Raw genomic sequence first — 23,960 nt, 5'->3', positions numbered from 1 at the left:
ATCTAAATCCCCACCCCAATTGTGTTTGTGAGTCAAAGACTACCTGTAGAGAGTCAGTTTAAGGAGAAAATAGGAGTACATATCTAAATCGAAATTAATATATATTTAGTACCATTGACTAGATACATGAACAATGAAGTATTATATTTTTCACCATTTGCTTTTTAATGGAGCTCAGCTCCAATTTGCTGATAGGTAACATTGCCAGAATCTTTATCAGAGCTTTTCACAGCATGTGAGAAGTATATCAAAACACTATTCACTTGTACTGTAATGGGGATCCATCCTGTAGCTTACTTATTTTTTGTTTGAGTGACATACAAACCTGTTACAAAAAACAATCCATGATGTCTGGCAAAAACTTCAATTTGAAATCAAAGTTTTAAATCACTTTGTGAATCCTGGCATGTATTAACCATCACACAGTTGTATAATCTTGCCTTATTTAGGGTTTGTTATACTCTGTTCATTTCTTCTGAGTATTAATACAAGAAATGGAAAAAACAAACCAGCAATTGGCCATGAGTACTTCCTCCTCCTCTAAACCATGGTCAGAATATGTCCTAGTTTATGGAATGAGACAACTTGACACATCCAACTTGCCATGGCCAAGTCACCACAGCAAATTCATCACAGGACAATTCAACAAATACAAAAGTTAAATTAATTTCAATGGAACAGCGGCCAATAATAATAAAATAAAGTCAATCCAGAAATACTATAATTTTGACAAAAAGGTGGTCACCAATATTAAACTGAATGAAATGATTAATACAGTGTTGAATTGCCCCACAGTGAGTTTTCCCCACAGTGAGTTGGCCATGGCGAATTGTCATAGACCCCTTAGTTTATGTGCAAAGATAGCCTCAGTGCAAAATAATCGAGAATCTTTTTGGCTATGGAACCACAGCTATTAAAAATGCTCTTTGGAAATTTGGTGCTAGTATTTTCTTATCAGTTTGAAACCTTAAAACACAAGCATTTTAATTGGATGATCTTAATTGTACTAATATATTTGATAATTTTTAATAACAGATTCATTGTGTTTTTATTAAATAGTATATAATACTGATTACAACTATATATGTCTTGATTTTAGTTTTTGAATTTTGTTTTATTTATAATATTTTAATTTAAAAATAAAAAGTACACAAGCAATAAAGATATTTGGTGATGGCAACAATAATGATTATAATAATATTTTAAAAAAATGTTTACTGAGAATAACCAAATGTAACATGAACATTTTCTATTTTCTTAATGCTCCCAAGATGTTACAAACCAATCCATCATGACAGAACAGGAGCAATTTCAATGGAATTTATCCGGAGAACAGTTTGCGGCTGAATGACAACTGGAAAAAAAATTGGAAAATTCAATTCAGGACTTGGATTTACAAGTGAATTACTTAATAACTTGCCAAAAAGAGCTAAATAATTCCATGACTGATCACAGGATATACATCTTAAAGGTTGCTTGTTTGTGGCACTGAGAAATAAACCATCATTTTGGAAGAATACCTGGTTAAATGTATTTGTTAAAATACATTGTTTTACCTTGTTAACATGTATGGAATCACATACAAGATTTGGAGCTATTGGAAGGGAACTGCCTTGCTTTAATTTTTTTTAAATTCAGTGAAATCTAAATCAGGTATATTTAAAGGGTACTATGCTAAAAGTCCAACAATCTAACAGCAGCTATGCAATGTTGGCTGATTTCTGATATCTAAGTAGGCTTAATTTTTTTAAAATAAAGTTTTATTTGGGTTTTCACACACAAAATACAAGTAAAACATCTTTTTTGAAAATAGTATGGTCCCGGGTTGAACTTCTTTATACAGACACAAAACTCAATTTCATGCTCCTTTTTGTGTTCTATTCCATATCTTATACTATTCTACATTTTCTATATAGTTTTTCCCCTCTTTTAATTTTCTCAATTTTATTTTGATTATCTCATCTCAATTCAAATCATTATAAACAGATTTTTTCCTGTAGTTACTAATTGGAGTATGACACCTTTATATCTTTTAATTACATCCATTCAACTCTTATTTAAACTTCAATATAAACCTTAAGGTTATGACCTTCAATATAATACATAATACATAACTTCCAATCGAATTCTGCTTGGTACATTCTTATAATACACACTATATTCTTTTTTTAAAAAAAAGGATTATTAATATATATAATTATAAACCCTCATTCCGTTCCAATTCACTTCTATCATTAATAATCATTAAAATCTTAACACCTTTAACACTTCTTTTCAATTAAATATCATACTTCCTTAAAGACACATATAATCTCCATAATTAATTTTTCCCTTATTTCTCTTCACATGTTTTATAAATAATTAAATATTCATTTTGTTACATTTATTTATTGACAAGCATTCCACTGAATTACGATAGCTATTTTATCAAACATTTTAATCATACATTGTTTCATATTTTCTAAAATTATTTCTGTTTCTAATATACCCATACTATCTTATGTACCTTTGCAGAATCCCTTTTTCCATTAAATTTTCACCCATTATCTCTAAATAGGCCCTGTTTCTCTATATTTTGTTTCTGTCCTTTATAACTTCTTTTCCTTTCTTTCTTCCCTCTCTTCTTCTCCCTCCCCCTTTTACCCCCTTGTCTCTCTACTTCTAATTCTCTCTTCTGCATTTCCCTCTTCTGTTGCTTTCTGATTTTATACTTATTTTTCACTCTATTTTTTTTTGGAGTTGTTTTTCCCAATCTTAAACTTTCCATTCTCTTTCCCCCCTTTCCTTTTTTTCTCCCACCTAAGATTACTTGTTCATTAAAGATGGCTTCTTCTTTGTCGCAATCTTCTTGTTCTGCAGGCATTTCTTGTTGTTTCTCATAATTCCAAATCTCCATTTCTAAAAACTGAAATACGAAGCCAAAAGAACCTCTCCCTTCTTGTGCATCTTCTTTCTACTTTTTAAGTTCCATTTTCAGTTCTTCTAAAAGTGGAGCCATTTTAAACAGTTTTAAACAACCATCCAATTGATTTTAGTCATTCAAATACAATAACCAAAAATCCAGAAATCATCAAGTAATCCAAATAGTCCCAAGTTATATCTTCTTATTTCTTTTTCCACTTTCTCTTCCTGGGGTTTTTGTTGCAATGTTTCAGTTAGAATGTATCTTTTGGAAGTCTTGTTGAGATTTTGCTGTAAGTTCTTTTTAATTCCAGGCAGTCTCCTCCCTTCCAGATCTTGCCTTTTTATTCTTTTTCTCTCCTTTCCTGTTTTCAAAAACTTTTGATTATCCAGAAATCTTTATTATCCCTTTGACTTTTTATTTTCAGCATTAAATGCCTATTAATGTCAAAGTGGATTTTTTTTCCAATTTCTTGCTTAAGTCTCTTAGCTGTCAGTATAGGAAAAGGAGACACCCCCCCCCAAATCTTTTCCCTTTTCTCTTTCCTTTGCAGCTTAAAAATCTTCTTAGGGAACAATGTTATTGTGTTTTTTTTAATAGTTTCAATTTCAGGGTACCTTATTTGTTGCTTTTGCTGTTTGACCCGGTCAACCAAAACTTTCTCTTCTTATCTTCCTCCTGCACATTCTTTTCCGGTCTAGTTCTTCTTTGTGGTGGCCATTTCTGACCACTGCTACAACCGCCTTCGGGAAAGGGAGTAATGGCCAGCTGGGGAGGAGAGATGTGGCTCTCCTTAACCCTACAGGCAGTCTCCCCCCTTTCACCACCTCTACGGGGTGGCTTAGCCCCGAAACCAGCTGGCTCTGGGCGCTCCAGCGGCGAGCACAGATCGAAGCCTCGCAGAGATGAGGTTTTGTCTGTCACCAAAGAAGCTCAAACCGGAAGTCCGGCTTAATTTTTGAATAGGAGACTACTAGGAAGTTACCTAAAGGACCATCTTTCCCAGGTACATCTACCCAACTCACAAGAATGGGAAGGAAGGGTATGTTATGGGTTCCCTCCATTAAGGGCTTTCTTGGTGGTAGTTCTATCCCAGTGGAACATCATCCCTGCAGAAATAAGATTGGCCCGCCACCTTGATATTCTTTTGAAAGTCTCTGAAGTCATGGGTTTACCAGCATGCCTGGGGACCCCAGGTGATTTATCTTTACCATGAATGGAGCAGCCATATATATTTTCTCAATAAATATAATAAATTAAAATAAATTAAAGAATTATAGCCTTAATGAAAAAAAAAGCTGAAAAGGGGCAACAAGAAGCTATATTTGCTATGTTGCTACAACAACATAGACCCAAATGGTATTTTATCTTTTTAAAATGGCAAAAAAAGAAAGGGAGATATTTGTGTTGTAGTTCTTGAATCTCAAATTCATTTTCCCCTTTTATATACAGCTCTTTGAATCATTACTATTTGGCTTAGTAGGGGTTTAAATAAAAAATTATGGATGTTTTTCATCTTACTTTTTCTTATCTCATAACTCTTCCTTCGACGGAACTTCACATTAACTCTTGGCCAAGAATCAGTCTTCTCTATAACAGTGGCCTCCACGCGGACTAGGTCCTTTCTTTATAACAAATTGAGAAATTAAAAAAAAATCATGTTTACTTCCTAATAGATATTTCCTTTGAAAAATTAAGCAATGGCAATAGAAATATTTCTAAAGCGATTGCAATTTATTTATTTACTGCATACATATTTTCTCAGAGAACTTTCTCAAGGTAGCTTACAAAACAAACAATAGCACAAAGCATATATAGAGATAATATCAAACAAATAATACCAGAAAACAGCAGACTACAACATTTTGAATTATATATTTATGATTTTAGAAGGGAACTCATTTCTCCAGAAAATTAAAACAAAGTGGACAATTGCTGGTCTAACTGCATCTCTCAACTAGTTCAACTTGCTTTTTTAAGGATGGTCTAAATACAATGGAGTTACTACGGCAATTCCCTTCTTTTCTGCACACATCTTTCCTCAGCTGCTTTTGAGTGCTTGGTAGAATCATTTTTAAAGCCTTTCGAACTCCTTTTCATCCCAGTGCACATGACTCTGAAAAGATTCAGCATGACTCAATGACCCCAAAGCATGCCTTACCCCAGGAGAGGCTTTCCCAGCAGTGTGAAGTTATCAGCCCCCACCAACAGTACCTGGGACAGAAGTAAATAATGCATGTTAATCATCATACTACAAAATATATCAGAACGTTTCCAAGGCAATCATGGAAGATGCACCCTTAAATCTGCACTTTGGTTTTCTCACCCTGGTAGTTGAATGACCAGGATAAAATAGGGGATTGCCAAATAAATACCACTTGGGACAAAAATTGTGTTATTTTCCCCACATCTCTGGAACATACAAGAGAAGACAATAAGCGATAGCAAACTTCACTGTTTTCATGCATGATGTGACTTCTTTCAGTGCTGCAGGGATAACCTCACATTTTGAAAAGAAGGAAGAAAATCACCCTGCTGGACACCTATTTGTTCCTGGAGTTCAGACAACTCAAAATCAATCTGAAGGAAATCATACGGAGAGTTTCCTGATGGGACCATGAACATCATGGTTTAATGATTAAGGCATGAAGCTAAAAATTGGGAGACGGTGAATTCTAGTCCTGCCTTAGAATGAAAGCTGACAGGGTAACTTTGGGCCAGTTGATCTCTTTCAGCCCATTATGTCAGGCTTGGGAGACAAGCTGGTTGGTCTTTTCCTCTTGTAATTGGATCAACACTTGGTTGATTTGAAAAAAAGTGGACCCTGCATGTGCAGGAAAATACTAGGAAGAAAAAAAAAACCATGCATTTTCTGTTCTTCAGATACACTGGGGCTTGGTGGTTCCAGAATTCCTAGCCATTTGCTATGTTGTCTGAGAATTCTGGGAATTACAATCCCAACATACTTGAAGAGTGCCAAATTGTAAAGTGTTGATGCAGCCTTTTTGTTCATTTTACTAACCAGCCAGCAAAATTTCATGGTCCCATGATAATTTCTTGCAAGATTTTCTTCTATTTCACACTTATTATGTTACTGAGTTAAATGATGCATAAATATCCAGGGATGTCTCATCAAAATAAAAATTAAAGGAGCAGATTATAGGAAAAGTTCTTTCCATTGCTAAATTATTCCAAATTGTAATATTTTATCAGAATACAAGGCAATCCAGTTCATCTCAGTGGCATCTTGTATTATTTTATATGAATCTACAATTATCCAGGCTGTTTTATTGTTAAGTGGATTAGTCTAGGCATTGAACTATGCATCAGAATTATGTTTACAAATCAGAGCAGATGTATATGGCAATGTATAATTAAATCATGTCTGGATAGGAGCAGAATAAATCACTTTAAAATGATCTTACACATGGAAGTCTTGTCTAAAACATGACAGTAATTAGTTGGTTTGAATTAGGCAAATAATAACTGAGATGTTTGCCTCTACAAAACATGGCTGGGGTTGATGTGAGGGGTTCTCCAAAGTATACAGAGGGAAACAGGTTCAACCCAAATCAAAATAAGTATATTGTACAGTGCCACAGAGACAGAGACATCAATTTAAAAAGTGAAGTGCCCACATAAGCTAACGAAGAGAAGTAAGTTATTCAAAGTATATTTTCCTCCAACCCCATCCATTTAATGGAGGCAGTCAGAATTAGTTGTGTGAATGAAGTCCGATGTTCACTTTTTAAAAGGTGCAATAGTGTTGAGAAAGTTCTCAGACTGAAGACAATATTTGGCTACTACAGGGGTGTCCAACTGGCAGCCCATGGGCCGGATGCATCACGTACAGGCCACGCCCACCCCGGCTCCGCAAACGGGAAAAATATCGCATGACGGCAATGTGATGCCGTGAGTTTGACAACTGTGCTCCAGTATAAGAGCTGTTACAGTCTCTTTTGTATGTTGGGTGTGTTCAGACTGGTCAGAGGAAGATGCTGAAACCTGGATAGCATGTTTTGAAATTATTTATACAGTATATTAAAATTTCTTTATATATCAACATATGCTGTTCAATTGTCTTAAAAGGCTGTAATCTGCTTTCAATAAATCTTATTCTAGAATTCCTGGGGAAAGCAGCTAAAACTGAGGTATCAACTAACAGGGTCTGACATTGTGAGTCACCTTAATAAGGCAAAGTGGATGGGGCTGAAAACTGTGTGGCAAGAAGTACAGGTGCCTCATTTAACGACTGTTCAGTTACAACAGTGAGGAAAAGATGACTTTACCAACAAACCTCACATTTAAAGACACCATAAGTCTGTAAAGCAAAGGAAAGGTGAAATAGGATCATAAATATAATCATTTTAGTGACAGCTTTGCTTAATGTCCAAATTGCTAGTCCCAATTGTGGTTGCTACCCAAGGACTACATGTATTCGTAAAGGGGGAAGAGTTAGAGGCTCTAAAACCTTGAAAACATCAATGGGGTGGTAGCATGAAAGTCACAACAAAAGAAGGCTAACAAGAGGATCTAATTGTTGCCAATAGGGAGCTAAAGCACTAGAAGGGAAGGCATAGGTCAGTATCTGATACCAGAGGGCACACAACACTTGCACTGGCCGATTGAGAGCTTAGGCAGCAGCTAAAGGAACTCTGCACTAGTAAGAAAAGGACAAAGTAAGAGAAACAAATTGGAATAATAGAGTAAGAGGCACACTTGAGTATAACTTGAGTATAAAGAAGTGGAAGCTTAGATAAAAGCCTGGATTAGTGGAAACAGATAAGGTGGCTATTAATACTTCTCCACTCCTATCTTGCCTTTGAACAACACCCACAGGTCCATCAGCAACCTTTCTTCCACAGCTCATCATTTACCACTTAATTCTTTTTCTCCTTGGAATGCCATTTGAATCTTAAAAGGGTTCCTGATCATCTTTATCTCTCTAGCCATCATCAGAAAACCACTTTGATGTTCTCACAAATAGCTCCCAGAAGTCATTCTTCAATGTTTTTAGCTCTGTCTCCCTGCTTCTACTACAATATCTACTCCCCTGTCACAGGACATGCATTCCTGCGGGAAATGCTAACAGGTAGCTAATGACACGATGAGACGGAGGCAGACATGTGTGTGTGTGTGTTATGCTGACTTAATGATACATTTATGGTAAAGTAATCTTTCGGATTACAAAGGGACAAAAAATTATTGCTAACATGAAGCCTACCTTTTCCATTCTGATTCTGTCTCCACATTCAGCGGGTATGTGGTTTTCAATTAAAATCAAGTCTTCACTAGTTATTTTCCACTGTCTACTGGCAAAGTGAACAACTGCAAACAGTCTTCCATATTGCCCAGTAGCAATTAACTCATTCACATTTTGTACAATCTCTGGAAGAAAATTAGTGAGTTAAAGTTAGTTATTGGCTAATTAAATGTATTTATTAGATTAATCTCCCACATTTTGTTCAGGAGCTCAAGATGATACCTAGACTGTTCCTTCATCTGACCCCTCCCCACCAAACAAGACTTGACAATTTAGGCTGAGAGGAAGTGAGTGGTTCCTTTTATGGCTGAAGATGTAGAACCTGGGTCATTTCATTTAGAGTAAGACCACCACTGCTCTCTAAATGAAATGTATGTATTGAGATGAGTGTGGGAGAATAATTGCCTTGGATGAATAGCCCTATTATAGCATCCATAGTGCTGCTTTTCTTATACTTTAAAAAGAACTGATTCTAAAGCAAACTTTAAGATAAGGGGAAATGCACACTGTTTTGGGTCCAAGCCAGGAAGGTTGGGTGCCGTAGTATAGGCAGAGCCATAGGCACCTTGACTTGTGAGCATCTCTTCTCAAAAGCTATTTCTTGGGCTGGCATTGTCCTGAAACATATTTATTTATTTATTTGATTTTATTTATTTGATTTGTCAATCGCTTACAAGATAATAGGTATAAGTATATACATAGTTATGAATACATGAAATGGGTACATATAAGAAAAACAAAAAATAAACAATAGGACAGGGATGGTAGGCAAGTTGGTGCGCTTATGCATGCCCCCTACAGACCTCTTAGGAAAGGGGTGAGGTCAATAGTAGACAGTCTACGGTTAAAGTTTTTGGGGTTTGGGGAAGAAACCACAGAGACAGGTAGAGTATTCCAGACATTGACCATTGTTGCTGAAGTCGTATTTCCTGCAATCAAGGTTGGTGCAGTTAACCTTGAGTTTGTATCTATTGTGTGCTCTTGTATTGTTGTGGTTGAAGCTGAAGTATTCATTGACAGGTAGGACATTGCAATGTATGATTTTATATACCATACTTAGATCAGACCGAAGATGGCGTAATTCAAGGCTTTCTAGGTCTAGAATTTCAAGTCTGGTGGCATAAGGTATTCTACAATGAGTAGAGGAGTGGAAAACTCTTCTTGTGAAATATTTCTGGACTTTCTCAACTGTGCTAATATCAGATACGTAATGTGGGTTCCAGACTGATGAGCTGTATTCGAGTATTGGTCTAGCAAATGTTTTGTATGCTCTGGTTAGTAGCGTGATATTACCAGAGAAAAAGCTACATAGAATTAGGTTAACAACTCTTAATTCCTTTTTGGCTGCGTAGTTACAGTGGGCTCTAGCACTTGGATCATTAGAGATGAGTATTCCATATACATGAGTTCAAGGGCATGAACGTGTAGCATGGTGTTTTGATCTTTGAACTCAAAACCTATCATTTCCAGAGGCTGCACGGCTACTGTTCAAGTCTAGAAAAAGACACAGTTTCATTCACATTCTTGGATGGGACACAGCACCAATCAGTGAGACCTTTCTCTTTGGGTTTATGAAACATAGGAGGTAGGGTTGGGTCTCTAAGGAGGCAACATTGACTACATAACAGTATGTTAATAGTAACTGCATTGGCTAAGAGGGTAAAGCATGTCAATAGCTAGATGACAAATCTAGCTACTTTCTGTATGAAACCTCTGAAGACATCTTTACTAATGCTAGTATTGCTTGTGTTTCTTGTTCTGCTATTCTGTGCTAAGGATTACATGTCTTTATTAAATCAAAAGCAGAAACAAATGAGAGGCAGTGACAACATCAAAATGAAACACACAGAAATGGCATGCCTTATGTTTTTTGAGAGGGTACAGATTATTTACCTCTATGATGTTCTGCCTCCTCTGCTGGATCTGGTAGCTTGATTTCAGGCCATGGAGGTGATGACAAGGATGTTTTTGGAAGTAGCCTGTAAAATAACAAGAATCTGCTATTATAAATATTACAGTCAATTCCTGGATATTTAATTGCATCTCTCAAGTCCCATTTTTTAAAAAATGTGTAGTCCTCTAGCCAAGAATTTTTCACACCTCTCCCAGCTAATACCTTATCTTAAAGTTTGCTTTAGAATTAGCTTCAGATACAGAAACATGAATCATAAAATATGATTACAGGAGAAGCAAAAACAGAAGAATGAATTACCTAATGGATTCCGAAATGCAATAGCAGGGAAGTCAACCTTCAGCCAACTCCTTGATTATACTGTAGAAGGCCCCCTATTTCATGCTGGAAAACTCACACTTTTCCAAGCAGAATGTTTCAGTTTCCAGGCACCTGGAAACTTCACTTAAAAGGATTTCAGAATCTAGGGGTGAGGTGGGGGCTTGGGGAAAGGGTGAGAGAAGTTACTATGAGCTACAGTAGCCTTTCTTCATCCTTCAGGTGTATTGAGGCTTGATGGAAAAGTAACTCAAAACAAGCAACATATTGAGCATATTTATAACATAATTAGGAAACTACTTCGAGCAATTGGGGAGGTCATTTGGAGCATGTACTGACATGTTTATCAGATATGTGTCAATGTTCCAAGTAATACCCCAAAGAAAGAAGAACTCTTTGAGGCAGTCAGATTCCTCAAAGGAGGGTTTTATTGGAGATATCATATTGGCACAGCTGGTGAAAACTGACTCTGAAAACTGCCACAGTTTTCACTTGATTAAAAAGTGAAAGTTCCACCTTTGCCCAAACAACCAGTCACATTGTCCAATCAAAGTGCTACCCAGTAGCCTGGTTACTTCACTCCTCCTTTCTCCAGCTACCTGTTGGAATGACCTTGATTCCCATGGGAACTATTTTGTTTTGGCCACAAAATCCCCATCTATGTCCCCCCTCCCTATCCCTTCTTTGCATTATGGCAATCCTGAAGCCTCCAAAATGGCCCCAGCCAAGTTTGCTTCAGAGTTGACAATAAAATGCAGTCAATCTGTTGCTTATACACTCATTTTCAAAAGCTTTCAATTAAAAAGCAGCATCACAAAGGGGAAGTTTGGTTACCTGGCATAAACCTAACTATGAATTATGGTTTATCTTTGAGTAAGTTTACCCATCAGTGGCTCATTCACCTAACCACAGTAGATGAAACTATGTTTTTTGTCCATGGTTAATAGGATTTCAATAATGAAAAAAGCCTTCTGAAAATGTTTTCAATTTCTTTATCATATCTTTTGATTCCTCTTTCCGTTTTATAATATATAAAATTGGAGGAAGAAAAAAAGAGTGATTGCCAAAGCACAGGCTACAAATATACACCCATTCATTCAAATCCCTGTGTGTTGTGCATGTTGTCCTGTAAAATGTTGTCATCTAGCCAAGGGTTCAGCTAGCTCAGGGTGGTACCATTCTGTGGCAGGCAGGCAGGCAGGCAGGCAGGCAGGCAGGCAGGCAGGCAGGCAGGCAGGCAGGCAGGCAGGCAGGCAGATGGTGATGATTGGTCTACTGTTTGCCAACCTTCCCTTTCACATAATAATCAGGCATTCAAAAAGTCCCAACCAGCATAAAGGAGCATCTATGGAGATACTCAGTCATTTAGGTCATAGTTATCACAAAGATGCTTTTCCAAATGGCAACTGGATTTTCTTGGCTTATTCCTTGAAAATGTTTAGCTTCTTATCCAAGTTCTGACTGAATTATGGGAAATGGAAGGATTGATAAATATCTTTTTACCATATAAAGGAGGCATTTGAAAATTTGTTTACAGCTCATGGAGCTGATGGCTGAAGATTTTTCTCTTGAGGAAGCTGGTAAATTGGATGGGAAACTGATTCAATATCTTTCTCCATGCCCATGGTAGAAAAGCTAATACAGGTAGTCCTTGACTTACAACAGTTCATTTAATGACCGTTCGAAATTACAACAGCACTAAAAAAAGTGACTTATAAAGTTTTTCACACATTGCTGCATCCCCATGGTCACGTGATCAAAATTCATATGCTTGGCAACTGACTCATATTTATGATGGTTGCAGTGTCCCAGGGTCATGTGATCACTTGTGTGACCATCTGACAAGCAGTCAATGGGGAAGCCAAATTCACTTAACAACCGTGTCACTAACTTAACAGCTGCAGTGATTCACTTAACAACTGTACCTATAGAATAAACCAATATAGTGATGTAGATTATTATTGTTTTTATTTTGAATTATAAGAAATTTAATGGAGCTGCTTCACTAGAACTACTAAGGGATTTTGGTAAAAGTCACTAGAATTTTGAGAGAAGAGACAAAGAGATATGGGAAAGCAGCGATTAGAAAAAGCGGGTTTCAAAAATAGCTGTCAGAAAAAAAATACGGAAGTGGTTTGTTTAGTTTTAAGAAAACAATTCATTTTTGGACAAAAAAAGCCAATTCTAGTTCTGTTTATGTATGCTTTCTCATCCCCATTTAAGGGTCTTTTAAAAGTAAATGTTGAACCAAAATGTAATCCTAAATTAAATATTTGCACTTAAATTGTTTTATGTACGCCATGTCATAACTCTTTGCCCTAATCTGGCCAGAAATTTCTTTAACAGACTTTTCTAAATATTGAGGGGCTAGAGGTGAATGGAGATACCATTGTTTAATATCCATCCTTTTATTTCCAACTTGCACTTTTCTTTTGGGGTTTTTGTGCAAGATCACAATTTCCTTTAGACTAGCACAGATGAGTTTGGTTAATAACAGGACATTCAAGCCCTGTTCAGTTTTCTGAATTTTAGAAATCATATTATTACCTGTATTTCATCTTGTGTGCTTCAGTGAACCAGTTTCCAGTCACTGATTTATTATGAGTTAAATTACTGCCAGGATATACACAGAATGGAAGAGTCTGAAGTAGTGAGCTTCTGGCCTTTGAATCTTGGTTGGATGAATGGACAATCTGCTGGATCCCAGTGTTCTATACTTAAGAGAAATACTGGCCTAGAGCTGGTAGAAAAGTCCTGCTTCTCAGACCACTTTGCCAATGAAGCACATACTTTTTATTCCAATGATGGCAGCAGATGTTCAAACGCTCACTGCCATTTACTGTAATAAAGCATGGAGAATCCCAAAGATCAACACTGCACTCATGTATGATAAATGCAAACTATGTCTTTTCCCAAAGGGAGCAAATCTAAATTCTAGCCTCTATTAGAAAAACACATATCTTTGGGGTTTTCTTTTGCATTTATCATTTGAAATGAATAATTTTAAAATAGGTCTCTTTGGTCCCAAGCAAAACTAGCAATAGAATGCAAACCAGTGCTCTTTGGCTAACTTGTGATTACCTGTATTATTCAAACTTTTTTTTCCTATAGTACATGCTTCCCACCAACATTTTTTTTCTTTGTTATGTCTCTGTGAGATTATCTTCAACCCATTTCCAACCGTGAATTAAACCAGCCTTAGCTGAACTCTTATTAAAGTGCTACTTATCTCTTATTCCCAATACTGACCAAAGGCAGCTTCAAAGTGAGACAATGTGTTAGTCTACAATGCTTGTTAATCTGGAGGGAAACCAGCTGGGGGCAATGATGTGCGATAGAGGCAGGACGGGATCAGCAATGGAAATGGCAATTTCCACACCAATTATTTTTCTGCCAAGGATGGAAAACCTCAGCTAGGCACTGGAAAAGACCCTCAAGAGCCTAATAGATCCAAAGTTTGACAGAAGCCCTGCTCTGGCTGGAACCAAATGCATGTAGGACACAATGAAAAATAGGGCTGCTCTTAAGAGTTAAGATTCCCTGCCCCAACCTCCCCACATTAGGTAGAATTTGAAGGAAAGCTGTATTTCTATGTGCAAGAATGTGATTACAGTTCTTTTGTGTAATTTGAGGTTTTGTTTTACTAAAATCCTGAATAAAGTGGCAGCAAAACTCCAATTCACTTCATGTTGTTTTCTGAATGAGGTGAGAGTTCACAGACAATAGGGGCTTAGGATATGTACAATGTGCATAGCTCAATTCTCTGTCACTGTCTCAAAGTCAGCAGTGGTAAACCACTTATTATTAAGAAAGCTACTGGTTGTGTTTGGTTCTTAAAAATGGACAGACTTCACTTCAGACTGTCTGGGTTCAGCGAAGTTCAAATGTGGTCAGCTAATTCATGGCTTCAGGCATTGTATGAGTCCCACCAGAATAGTTGACTTATACTCCTGTCTGAGAAGCAAACCCAGGCAAATTGGTTAATGTGGAAAACTTGAATTCCATATACTATTCATAGCAAGCTTTGAAAAACATGAAATACCTATTTGTAACAGAGGTATCCACAAATGTATCTTATTATTTATTGAATGTATATGCTGCCCATCTCAACAATACAATGACTGTGGCCAGCTTACAATATAAAAGAAGTGAAAAAAACCAAATTAAAATAGAATAAAAAGTTAAAAATTAAAATTAGAAACCCAGATGATGGGCAGCCTGTGGAAGAGAGAATCTTCTCTATCCCATCAGCCATCACCAATGTAGCGGCAGCAGAGCCAAATTTTTAGGTTCTTCCAGAAGGCCAGGAGTGTGGGGGCCGATCTCATCTCAGGAGAATATTCCAGAGGGTGGGGGCCACAGCAGAAAAGGTTCTCCTCCTCCTCCTGAATCCTGCCAACAGAAATTCTTTGGCTGACAGGTTCAGAAGTAGCTCTTTGTGCTGGAACAAATGGGGCAGGTTAATCTCAACAAGGTAAGGCAGTTCCTCGGATACCCTGGAACCCTGCCATAAAGGGCTTTAAAGGTAATGGCCAACATTTTGAATTGGATCTGGAAGCAAACTGGCAACCAGTGCAGTTCATGTAACAGCAGTGTCCCTTGTGCCATCCCAGGAGCTTCCAGTACTGTCCGCACTGTATCTTCACATATTTGTCACTAGTCAGAACCAGTACTGCACTCTAGAGACCAAAGGTCCCAACAAACAGAGAAACAGAAATAAGTCTAGCATGTGAAATCCTGCTACACATCTAAGATGCTCTTCTTGAAAAGATAGTATATAGGAAGTAACTTTTGTACTGGCTGAATAAAAAAACATGTTTGCAGTGCTTCTTCATTGCTATGCTTGTAAAGCATACAATTTACATCAATGGGAACATGTAGGATTTGAAAAAAAAAAGAACACACTGCTCCCACCTCAGAAAATATTGAGCATGTGAGAACCAATTCTTAATTTTTAAGGCTTATGTGGATAATAATATTTTAAGAAGTAAAATACTAGGTTAAATACCACGCCCACCTGTTCCAAAAGCAAACCAGAATGAAAACTAGAAATGGTGTATTGAGATGAATATTTATGTAAAAGAGGAATGTGTCAAGTATTTTAAAATAAAAGGGAGAAAACCAACATGTCAGGGGACAGACTAGAATTCTTGTGTTTTAATATATTGACTTTGCATGCCTAAAGAGCATGAAGAGATTATACAAATCCAAATTGCACAGCTAGTTTTTTAATAGAAATCATAAAACAGCTACCTTGATTCTGAATGTATGGCTATTAATACTGTTATTAATGCTAAGACAAGTGCTTCCTACCAAATACCTGAGGTAGTGATGCAATCACATCTTTGTGTTTTACCACCCAGAATACAAGGGTGAACATAAAGAGAACCTTATTCTTCCTTTGACTTTATGATGGGAGGTGAGGAATATAAAGCTATTTGTAGGGCTAGACAGAGACATTACAGAGCCCCAGGAGTCTCATGCGCATGAGCATGTTCTTTGCCTCCTGGAGAGAAGGCAGGCATAAAGACATTCAATTCAACTCTGGGGACCAGATTGGGACATTGTGGCAATAGCAAAGAAACACTTTGTCACGGCTTTCTTCCAAATTGACCTTTCAGCTCCCTAATCTAGTTTACCACCCAAATTATCTCCCAAGTAATCCCAAGTACTAACCACATCTATCTGTAGCTTTTTCAAGAGTTTTCAAAATGTGCTGCCACCTGCTGGGGCCAAAACATTTTATCTAGTTTGTTAGGTATCTTCCATTTAAGTTCATAATACTTCTTTACTATTGGAACTGTCAAAGAGAAAAAGGTGTTCTGTAGTGCATCAAGATGCTCACATAGCACCTGTCTAGGAACTCCTGTCTCTTTTTCCAAAGCTCTCTTAAGATACCCGCAGCATGAAAAGCAATCTGGTTTAATGCCAGCATCTTCTTCACTGTCATCAGAAACCTTTGGTCTGTATTTTAAAAAGTCCCAGTTTTAAGGACACAGTTGTCTGGGCCTGTAATATGAAGGTTCAGAACACATGTTATCTGTCTGTCCATAACCTGTGCTTTGGTACTAGTATTAGGTAACACTAAGAATTTAGTTAACAATAAACCTAAGTCATAAGAAACCATTTACTTCTCTGCCAAGAACCACTCTGTATTTTTCAGCTGTACTTTCCTATGATAAATTCTACAATTCAAGAAAAGCCAGTAAGCAAGTCTAAGGAAATAGTTAATATCTGGAAAATGATTAAAACTTGACAATTAAATGAATTTTTAACAAACCATCAAAAACTTTATTTACATAAATTAAAATCAATTGCCTATAAATACGGAAGCATATATATATATATATGCTTATAAAACAAATATCTGAAGGTTTTTTTTAAAGCTTTATTACTAAGCTAACATCTGTTCTGAAAACAAGTATCAAAAGTGCACTTTCCTCTCTTAAATGCATGTAACATTTATTGTTCGGACCGTTGTGTAATTTTAAGTAGGAGAATCCATGAAAAAGTAGAGAACTGCATTCATAATTCCAAGCTTATATACAGTAAGTTTAACTTCAATTGATTTTACAATAGTTCTGCAATAAGCATGGATATGGCTTTTCAACTGCCATTGCACATTACATTGATCTTTATTACAGTATTTTACATGACCGCACATGACAAAGTTCAGTAACTAGATTACACAGCCAGTCCGAAACAACTGTGGGAAGATCATTAAGGGGGGGGGAAAAATTACACCTTTTTCATTGAACCTGAAACTCAGACTATAGTTCATGCTGTATTATGTAAACATACTAGTCCATTTTAGTGATATGAGAATAGGTTTAGGCTTTCTAATTAGAAGTGAATGATTGCATAAGTACCCCATAACTGAAGGTTACATAAATTTAATAAATCCAATTAGTTCGGAATTACTAAAATTCTTAAATAGATCAGATTACTACATCAAGCCATCCACCAGTTTATTTACAAATATTTAACTGATCACTTTTATGTTCAAAATCTGTTCCTTATATGTTCTTATTTCTTACAGGCTTGAAATGGTTATTGGCTACTATTTATGGGAAAGAGCAGCCCTTTAGGCAATTTAGTTTGGACAACTGCCTACATTAAAGATAAGAATGTCACTAATCACAGAATTTCCATATGAGTTCAAGTAGATGATGTACATTCACAGATCTTATTACCATTAATATTCTTAATTATGAATGCATTTAAAATGAAATTTTTGGCTGCCAAAGAAAATGCATGTATATACAATATCCATGTATATAGTCTGAGATTTGAGTTCTAGGTTTTATAAATTTGGGAGTTCAGCATTTTTACTTGGGCTCTATTAACACAAAAGAAATTTTCTCACTGAATAACAAGGTTTTTCCATCAAGTCAGTATTACATTCTAATAAGATCCTTGTAATAGTGCCCTACATTCTTCGTCACAGCTTCTGCCTGATTGCATCAATATTTTTATAACTTACAATTAAACAAAAAAATAAGGTCTCTTTACTACTTGTACAGGATTTTTTTAACATAGGTTTCAGTAGATGGGAGTCTATGGTCTTCGAGTAAACTGAGCTATAATACTCCTTAAAGCAGAATTAAGTTTACATAAATAAAACACAAAGCAGCCAAATGAGAAAACTTAGATTACCAAATCCATCCATATATTCATATATATACTGGATGATACTGTTTGTGATTGAGTTTTTTCCTACAAGTAGGACAAGAGTTTGCACTTTTAAGAGAATTTTGGAGGCAATGACTACAAAAGATGTGGCCACATTTTGTTGACATTATAAGTCGTCCACTATGGATAATTTCTGCATAGCCATCCATGCAAATTGGACAACTCACAGTGCCTGAAGATTTTGGATTTCTAATTTTCTCCTTTTCTAATTCTCTAGGCAATTTACTGGCAGCCAACTCCTCACTTTCACTACATTCATTACATATTATACAGCTGTTGAACAGCGGTCGGCTTCTTAGTTTTTGGTTTTGCTGTTGTCTAGTCTCTTCCGCAAGTACAATGGAATCATTATGTGTAAGATCAACCACTGAAGTGTCACCGGTGAGATCTATTATTTCTACACTTTCATTGAGTTTGATTGGCTCTATTTTTGATACTGCTTCTGCAGCTGAAGGTGACATTCTATTTTGGTTAGGAATTTGCAGGTGAGTCCTCTCTCCATAGCGTTCCTTCCGATTCTCTTCCTGATTCATGCCTCTGCTAACACTCAAGGGGACAACTGCATCCAGAAGACTGGGCCCAGCTTTAGGAGAAGAGCCAACAGAGGCAGCTTCTACAGTGGCAATGGGAGAAATGGATGGCAAGGAGAAACTCTTGATTTTAGAAGTAGCTCCTGTAGCCATATTGCCCGAGACATTAGAAGGTGGTGCTGGGTTGAGGGGACTCTGATTGTTGCTTTTTCTGCTCCTGGTTCCATCAAGCTTCACACTGGCTGACTTCATGGTACGCAGCAAGAGGACTGGAGCAAGTTGCACAGAATATCTGTTTTCTCCCTTATCTCCAACTGCAGATTAATGCTTAGCTGCCACTCAGTTCTACAGTGCCGATTATGAATATTCTGGAGTACCTTTATACAATGGAAGAATTTTTAGAGTACTACAACCATTAAAGTGGTCTCTTTAATGCCACGTACTGCAAAGCTGGGAGCAAGTTCAAACTCTTGCGTTGAAATGTTACACTTTAGAACTGCATCAAAGTAGGGGAAAAAAATGATTAGGCTCAGATACAATTCATTTTATTTTCTTTTTTTTCAGCCAATAATCAGCTAAAACTATTATGAGGTAATAAAGAAATTCAGACAATTTATTGCAGCATACTAAGTCAAAGCAAGGATTCTGGTTGCAGATATTATATTTACCTCAGCTCAAACAACTGAGCAAACCAGTTGTTCAATTATCTGTAGGTATCTATTCTGTCTGAATTGAAAAACTAGTTACCAATTTTGGGTGCAATCTAAGAATATTAAACCATAATTTGATGTTGTTAACTTTCTGGCTTATTCCAAAATGGCAGTCATACCTTAAGGTTGGACCACCTAAAACTAAACATTTTGTTAATTTTGTTTATACACTCAAGCAAAGAAATGCATGTGTGCAAAGTGATCATTTTGCTGAGGTGATAATCTCAATGACTTCCTTGACTGCTACCTATATAAAAGAAGTCAGGAAAGAGAAAACCAGAAAATGAATGCAAGAAGTAGGCGCGGTGTAGGACATAAAGACTTTTCATACATGTTTGAAAACATTTAAAATACTATGTAACTGTTCACTTGCTTCAAGTGTCCTATAGCATCAGGATGTAAATTCAGGTCTTGCAGAACTACCCAGCATTGGGGTTTGTCTTACAATACTGCAAGAAAGACAACATGGCCTGCATTATGTAAAAAAGGGATATCATTATGGGCTTACTTGCACGCTGGAATCCCTCTTTTCGTCTGTTACAATAGCTTATTTTGCTTAATTGTAGGCTGTTTTGTACAAAAAGATTCTAAACTATCATAGGTAAATAACTGTACCATTATTTGCAATAGAAAAACTGCTATTTTCCCAAAGCCCCAACAGCATAAAAGGTGTTAAAAGCTTTCCAAAATCACGAGGAAGAGAAAAAAGAACGAGGCACCCATACAGTGCTTCAAGAGCCCCTAAATAGCAATAGCACTTAGACTTATATACAGCTTCATAGAGCTTTACAGCCCTCTCTAAGTAGAGTCAGCATATTGCCCCCAACAATCTAGGTCCTTATATTACATCTCGAAGCCCCAATTAAGGAAGAAAAAGATCCTAAAGGAATTCATGAAACTTATTCATATAATTTCAATTTAGCAGTAACACAAAGACAATTTCAAATGAATATGATTTGAATAATATATCTTTTTTTCTGCCTGTGTAAAATGTTAGTTAACAGTATACTGTCTTTCATACAACATTGAGACTAAAAGGTTAAATGTGTTATTTAAATGTAACCAAAACTAAATCAGAATACCAAAGCAGAAAAGAAAGCATTCTGCAATGTCCTGATCTTACCCTTGAACTGGTGAAGTGTTTTGTGCACTCAGACTTCGAATTGTAGACCTCAACAGAAATGCTGAAAGACAACCAGGGACAAAAAGTCACTCAGATAGGATTCAGATGTTCAAATTCTAGAATTAGTAAGAATAGTTTACACTTTTTAGGGAAGAGTAAAAATTCTACTGGAATCATCATCATACTCCTTAGACACTTCACAATTCATACAAAAAGATATTTGCAACCTTTTTGGGGTCAGAGAGGCAAGAAAGTATGCTGCACCAGATCTTAAATCCTAAAATATATGCTTACTCTTCAATATGAATTGAATTTCTGCAAATATATTGGATAGAGTAACAATATTCCATGTGGTCAAAATTAAGTTTATGCCTTTTTTAAATGCAATTTTCCTTCTCTTTCATAACAATTGCTTTTATATACAAAATTAAAAAAAAATCAAGGTAAAAAAGTAGGGAAGAATATTGTAAGATGCTATAAATAGGAAATGGAGAATTAAGTGGGTGACCTCCAACATAAACAGGAAGAAGTGGCAATACAGAGAAGGAGAATTTGAAGGTCTCTGTATATCTGAAAGACATTTCAGGTATACAGCCATTGTTTGAAATGGTTGTTTCTTACAATCTGAACTAAATTAACCCCTTTTTAATTTGGCACAATACACTGAATCACAGTAACTAACAAGCTAAATTTATGTCACATTGAAGGCAAACAAACCAAATTTCAGCATATGGTGTGCACCCAGCTTAACTGATTTAGCTGGGAATGCTATTTGAACCCAGGTAAATAAGTTTGTAACAAGACTTTCCTCCTTCTTGGAAAGATCTTTTAAAACTATTTTTTGGCTTTTTATATATAATTACATAATAGAATCTTGGAATAAAAATTACCCACTTATAATAAATGGAACAATAGCAGTTATCTGCAGGAAAATGCCAGCAAAAATTGCTGACTGAAGTCTCAGAGTGAAGTTTGCTCCAAATTATGCAATACTTTTCTGACAGACAAAAATTGCACATAGCCAAAACATTTTTTTTCCAAAGCATGCAATGACAAATAACTTTACTTTCTTGGAATGCTTATTAGTGTATGTTTGTTTTTTAAATACCAGCCTGAAAGAGTAAGAGAATAGGATCTCAATTTTGACTGCAATTGGAGTTGTCAGATGTTGCTCCTTGTTATTAAATGTGGAGTGCTGCTTAATACTATTCACACCATATAGCCTTAAAGGAATTTATACTAAAGAGTAAAATAAGTGTAATTTACCAAACTTGTCACTTCAACTACCAGACTTCAAAAACATATAATAATGTAGCCATCACAGAATATTCAATTGGAATGGAGATTAACATTTGTTTTATCATATACTTACATCCCAATAAAACAATTTGGCAATGCTTAATCAGTTATGAAGCAGTTTAATTATACACTACCAAATGAACAAATGAAAAAAAAGTTGAACATTTAAAATATTCTATTTTACACTGCCTATCGAATTAATAAAATTAAGATTGAAAACAGTAAAAGGTACTATTAACAAGGACATTAATATGCTAGTTTGGTTTGAGTCAGACTTTAATTTTCAAAAATAGATAGCTTCAAGGTTTCTGGGCATTTTTTATAATATAAATAAATGAAACATGCAAACTGAGAATACAATCACTCAGGCCACACGGATATTTTTTTGGGGGGTGGGGGGAAATATGCAAGAAACATTTGAGCTTTGGCGGTTCAAAACCCGACTAAACGTGCTTTGCTTCTTACAAGGCAGAGTTCCCTCATAATACAGAGATTACTTGCATTATGGGGAGCTCATATATACAACTCATAATTATTCCTAGCAGCGAAGACACAATGAACAAGGCAAAACAAAACAAAATATATTATCCATGACTTGAAGCACCTTTCCTCACCTGGTTGAGGTGAATTACAAATCGGAGCATACGACCGGCCAGAGATGAAGTCCAACGTAATTGGGGAGTATGGGGAATGGGTCGGGGGGAAAGAAAGGCTGTCTGAAGAAAAATGCCAGAATAAACAAGAGCTCGATGCAGGAGAGGAAAAGGATTTTCGATTTAAAACCAGCAGCAAAGAGAACGCAAAGGAATCATTATGATGCAGGCAGAAAGTACAGAATAGCCGAGCCACGTTAACAGAAAAAAATACCAGAAGGAAACCAAGCCTGGAAACGAATAAACGTTGGGTTTAAAAAGATAACGGTTCCTGAATGAGAGCTTAATTCAGAAAATGACCCCCCCCCACCCCCGCTCACCTGTCCGAGAAAGAAGCCGCCGGTAACCAAAGGCAGACGCCGCTATTGCCATTACAAGCCGACCAGGTTTACTCCCGCTCGCTCCCGACGGAACCGGAAGTTCAGCCCTGGGAACAGCTGGGGCGCCATTTATAGGGACCGTCGGGTAGCGAGAGCCAGGTTTTAAAGGGCCGTTCGTTGTCGGCACATCGTTGCCTGCTGTCCCCAGAACGGGGCTTCTCGGGGCCTCCGCTCAAGCCGGCAGCAATGGCGGCGTTGGTGGAAGAGTTTGTGTCCCGGCAGATGGAGTTGCTAAAGGAGGAAAGAGAAGCCGAAATTTCGGAAGCAAGGTATCCCTTCGGCTAGGGGGCAAGCTGGTTTTCTCAGCATCTCTCTGTCCCCATAGCAAAAACCGGAATGTACTCATTTAAGCAACGACTTAAGTTATATACTTTGACCTTTGCAAACACGCTTATTCAAATATCTGCTTCCTAATTCTAAATTGCTGTTAGCCAATGCTAGTTTACAACATGGCTTATAGACATTTGTTAGGACAAGAACAAGTAAGATAAGGTATCCCTGTAGGCTCTGACCATTGGCCATTAGGAAGAATTGATGGTGATGTAATCGAAAACATTTGAGGGTCAGCAGTTTGACCTAACTTTGCTACAGCAATATTCAATTAAACAGTTTAATTTTGAGTATCACCTGCCTTATAATTGAAGACTTGAAACCGTTAAGCAAACCTGCCATTGGAGAATTGCGACTATAGAAACAAATACTTGGTAAATACACAAATAGTGTATTTGTATATTTAACAGATAAAATACAAGCCAAACAAGCTACTTAATGTGAGGGCTAAAGTCTATAAACTTGTGTGGTATTTACTTCAGAATAACTATAGGGTATTGCTGGTCAGTTGACCAGAATGACAGAGCAAAAATAGTGATAAACTGGCTTGCCAGCCATAATGACTGATTTACAAAGTATGCTAATCCAAACAATTGTAGCATAGATTTTTATGATGTGTAAACCCAGTCAATATCTTTCTAGTTCTATAGATAGCAGAGTTGAAAGCGCTTATGAATAAACTAATAATTGGAAAGTACTCATTAAAATATAAAATCCACATCCTTGAACTTAAGTATAGTTTTGGTATCATATATGGCTGCTTGGAAGTTGCTGATTGTGTTCTTTAAATCATAATAGCTGCAAGTAATTAGAATATCATATTAGCTAAGATATAAGAGGAAAAGTCA

At 36.6% G+C, this 23,960-nt stretch overlaps 2 protein-coding genes and 1 pseudogene across 2 annotated transcripts in view; 1 reads left to right on the top strand and 2 right to left on the bottom strand.

Moving 5' to 3' along the window:
• Positions 1 to 1,089: 1,089 nt before the first annotated feature.
• Positions 1,090 to 22,860, bottom strand: MRPL21 (mitochondrial ribosomal protein L21). The gene is made up of 7 exons (XM_026668167.2): positions 22,723 to 22,860; positions 20,451 to 20,511; positions 10,059 to 10,144; positions 8,127 to 8,290; positions 5,064 to 5,116; positions 4,424 to 4,527; positions 1,090 to 1,354 (listed from the first exon to the last, which is right to left on the bottom strand). The coding sequence occupies exons 1-7, from the start codon at positions 22,772 to 22,774 to the stop codon at positions 1,290 to 1,292; spliced, it is 585 nt and encodes a 194-aa protein (XP_026523952.2). The 5' UTR covers positions 22,775 to 22,860; the 3' UTR covers positions 1,090 to 1,289.
• Positions 17,936 to 19,004, bottom strand: LOC113412493 (E3 ubiquitin-protein ligase RNF4 pseudogene; annotated as a pseudogene).
• The window catches only part of IGHMBP2 (immunoglobulin mu DNA binding protein 2), a 65,545-nt gene continuing 64,443 nt past the window's right edge, over positions 22,859 to 23,960 (top strand). Inside the window, exon 1 of the mRNA XM_087950708.1 lies at positions 22,859 to 23,051. Coding sequence (XP_087806834.1) covers positions 22,969 to 23,051 — 83 coding nt within the window. The 5' untranslated portion in view covers positions 22,859 to 22,968. The remainder of the gene's footprint in view (positions 23,052 to 23,960) is intronic.

Source organism: Notechis scutatus, chromosome 1, assembly GCF_049901735.1.
Source record: "Notechis scutatus isolate UNSWTSFEM ecotype Mainland chromosome 1, rNotScu1.2, whole genome shotgun sequence".
NCBI classification, from domain to species: domain Eukaryota; kingdom Metazoa; phylum Chordata; class Lepidosauria; order Squamata; family Elapidae; genus Notechis; species Notechis scutatus.
The sequence above is the reverse complement of the archived record's forward strand: the minus strand, read 5'-3'. Positions and strand labels throughout refer to the sequence as shown.

Bases quoted from the DNA above. Each gene is read 5' to 3' on its own strand.
- MRPL21 (XM_026668167.2), bottom strand. From the start codon at position 22,774: ATGGCAATAGCGGCGTCTGCCTTTGGTTACCGGCGGCTTCTTTCTCGG. The intron at 5,117-8,126 runs GTAGGCTTCATG...CTTCTGTCCCAG, and splicing joins ACAGAATCAGAATGGAAAAG to GTACTGTTGGTGGGGGCTGA. The intron at 4,528-5,063 runs GTAAGGCATGCT...TTTGTTATAAAG, and splicing joins CTGGGAAAGCCTCTCCTGGG to AAAGGACCTAGTCCGCGTGG.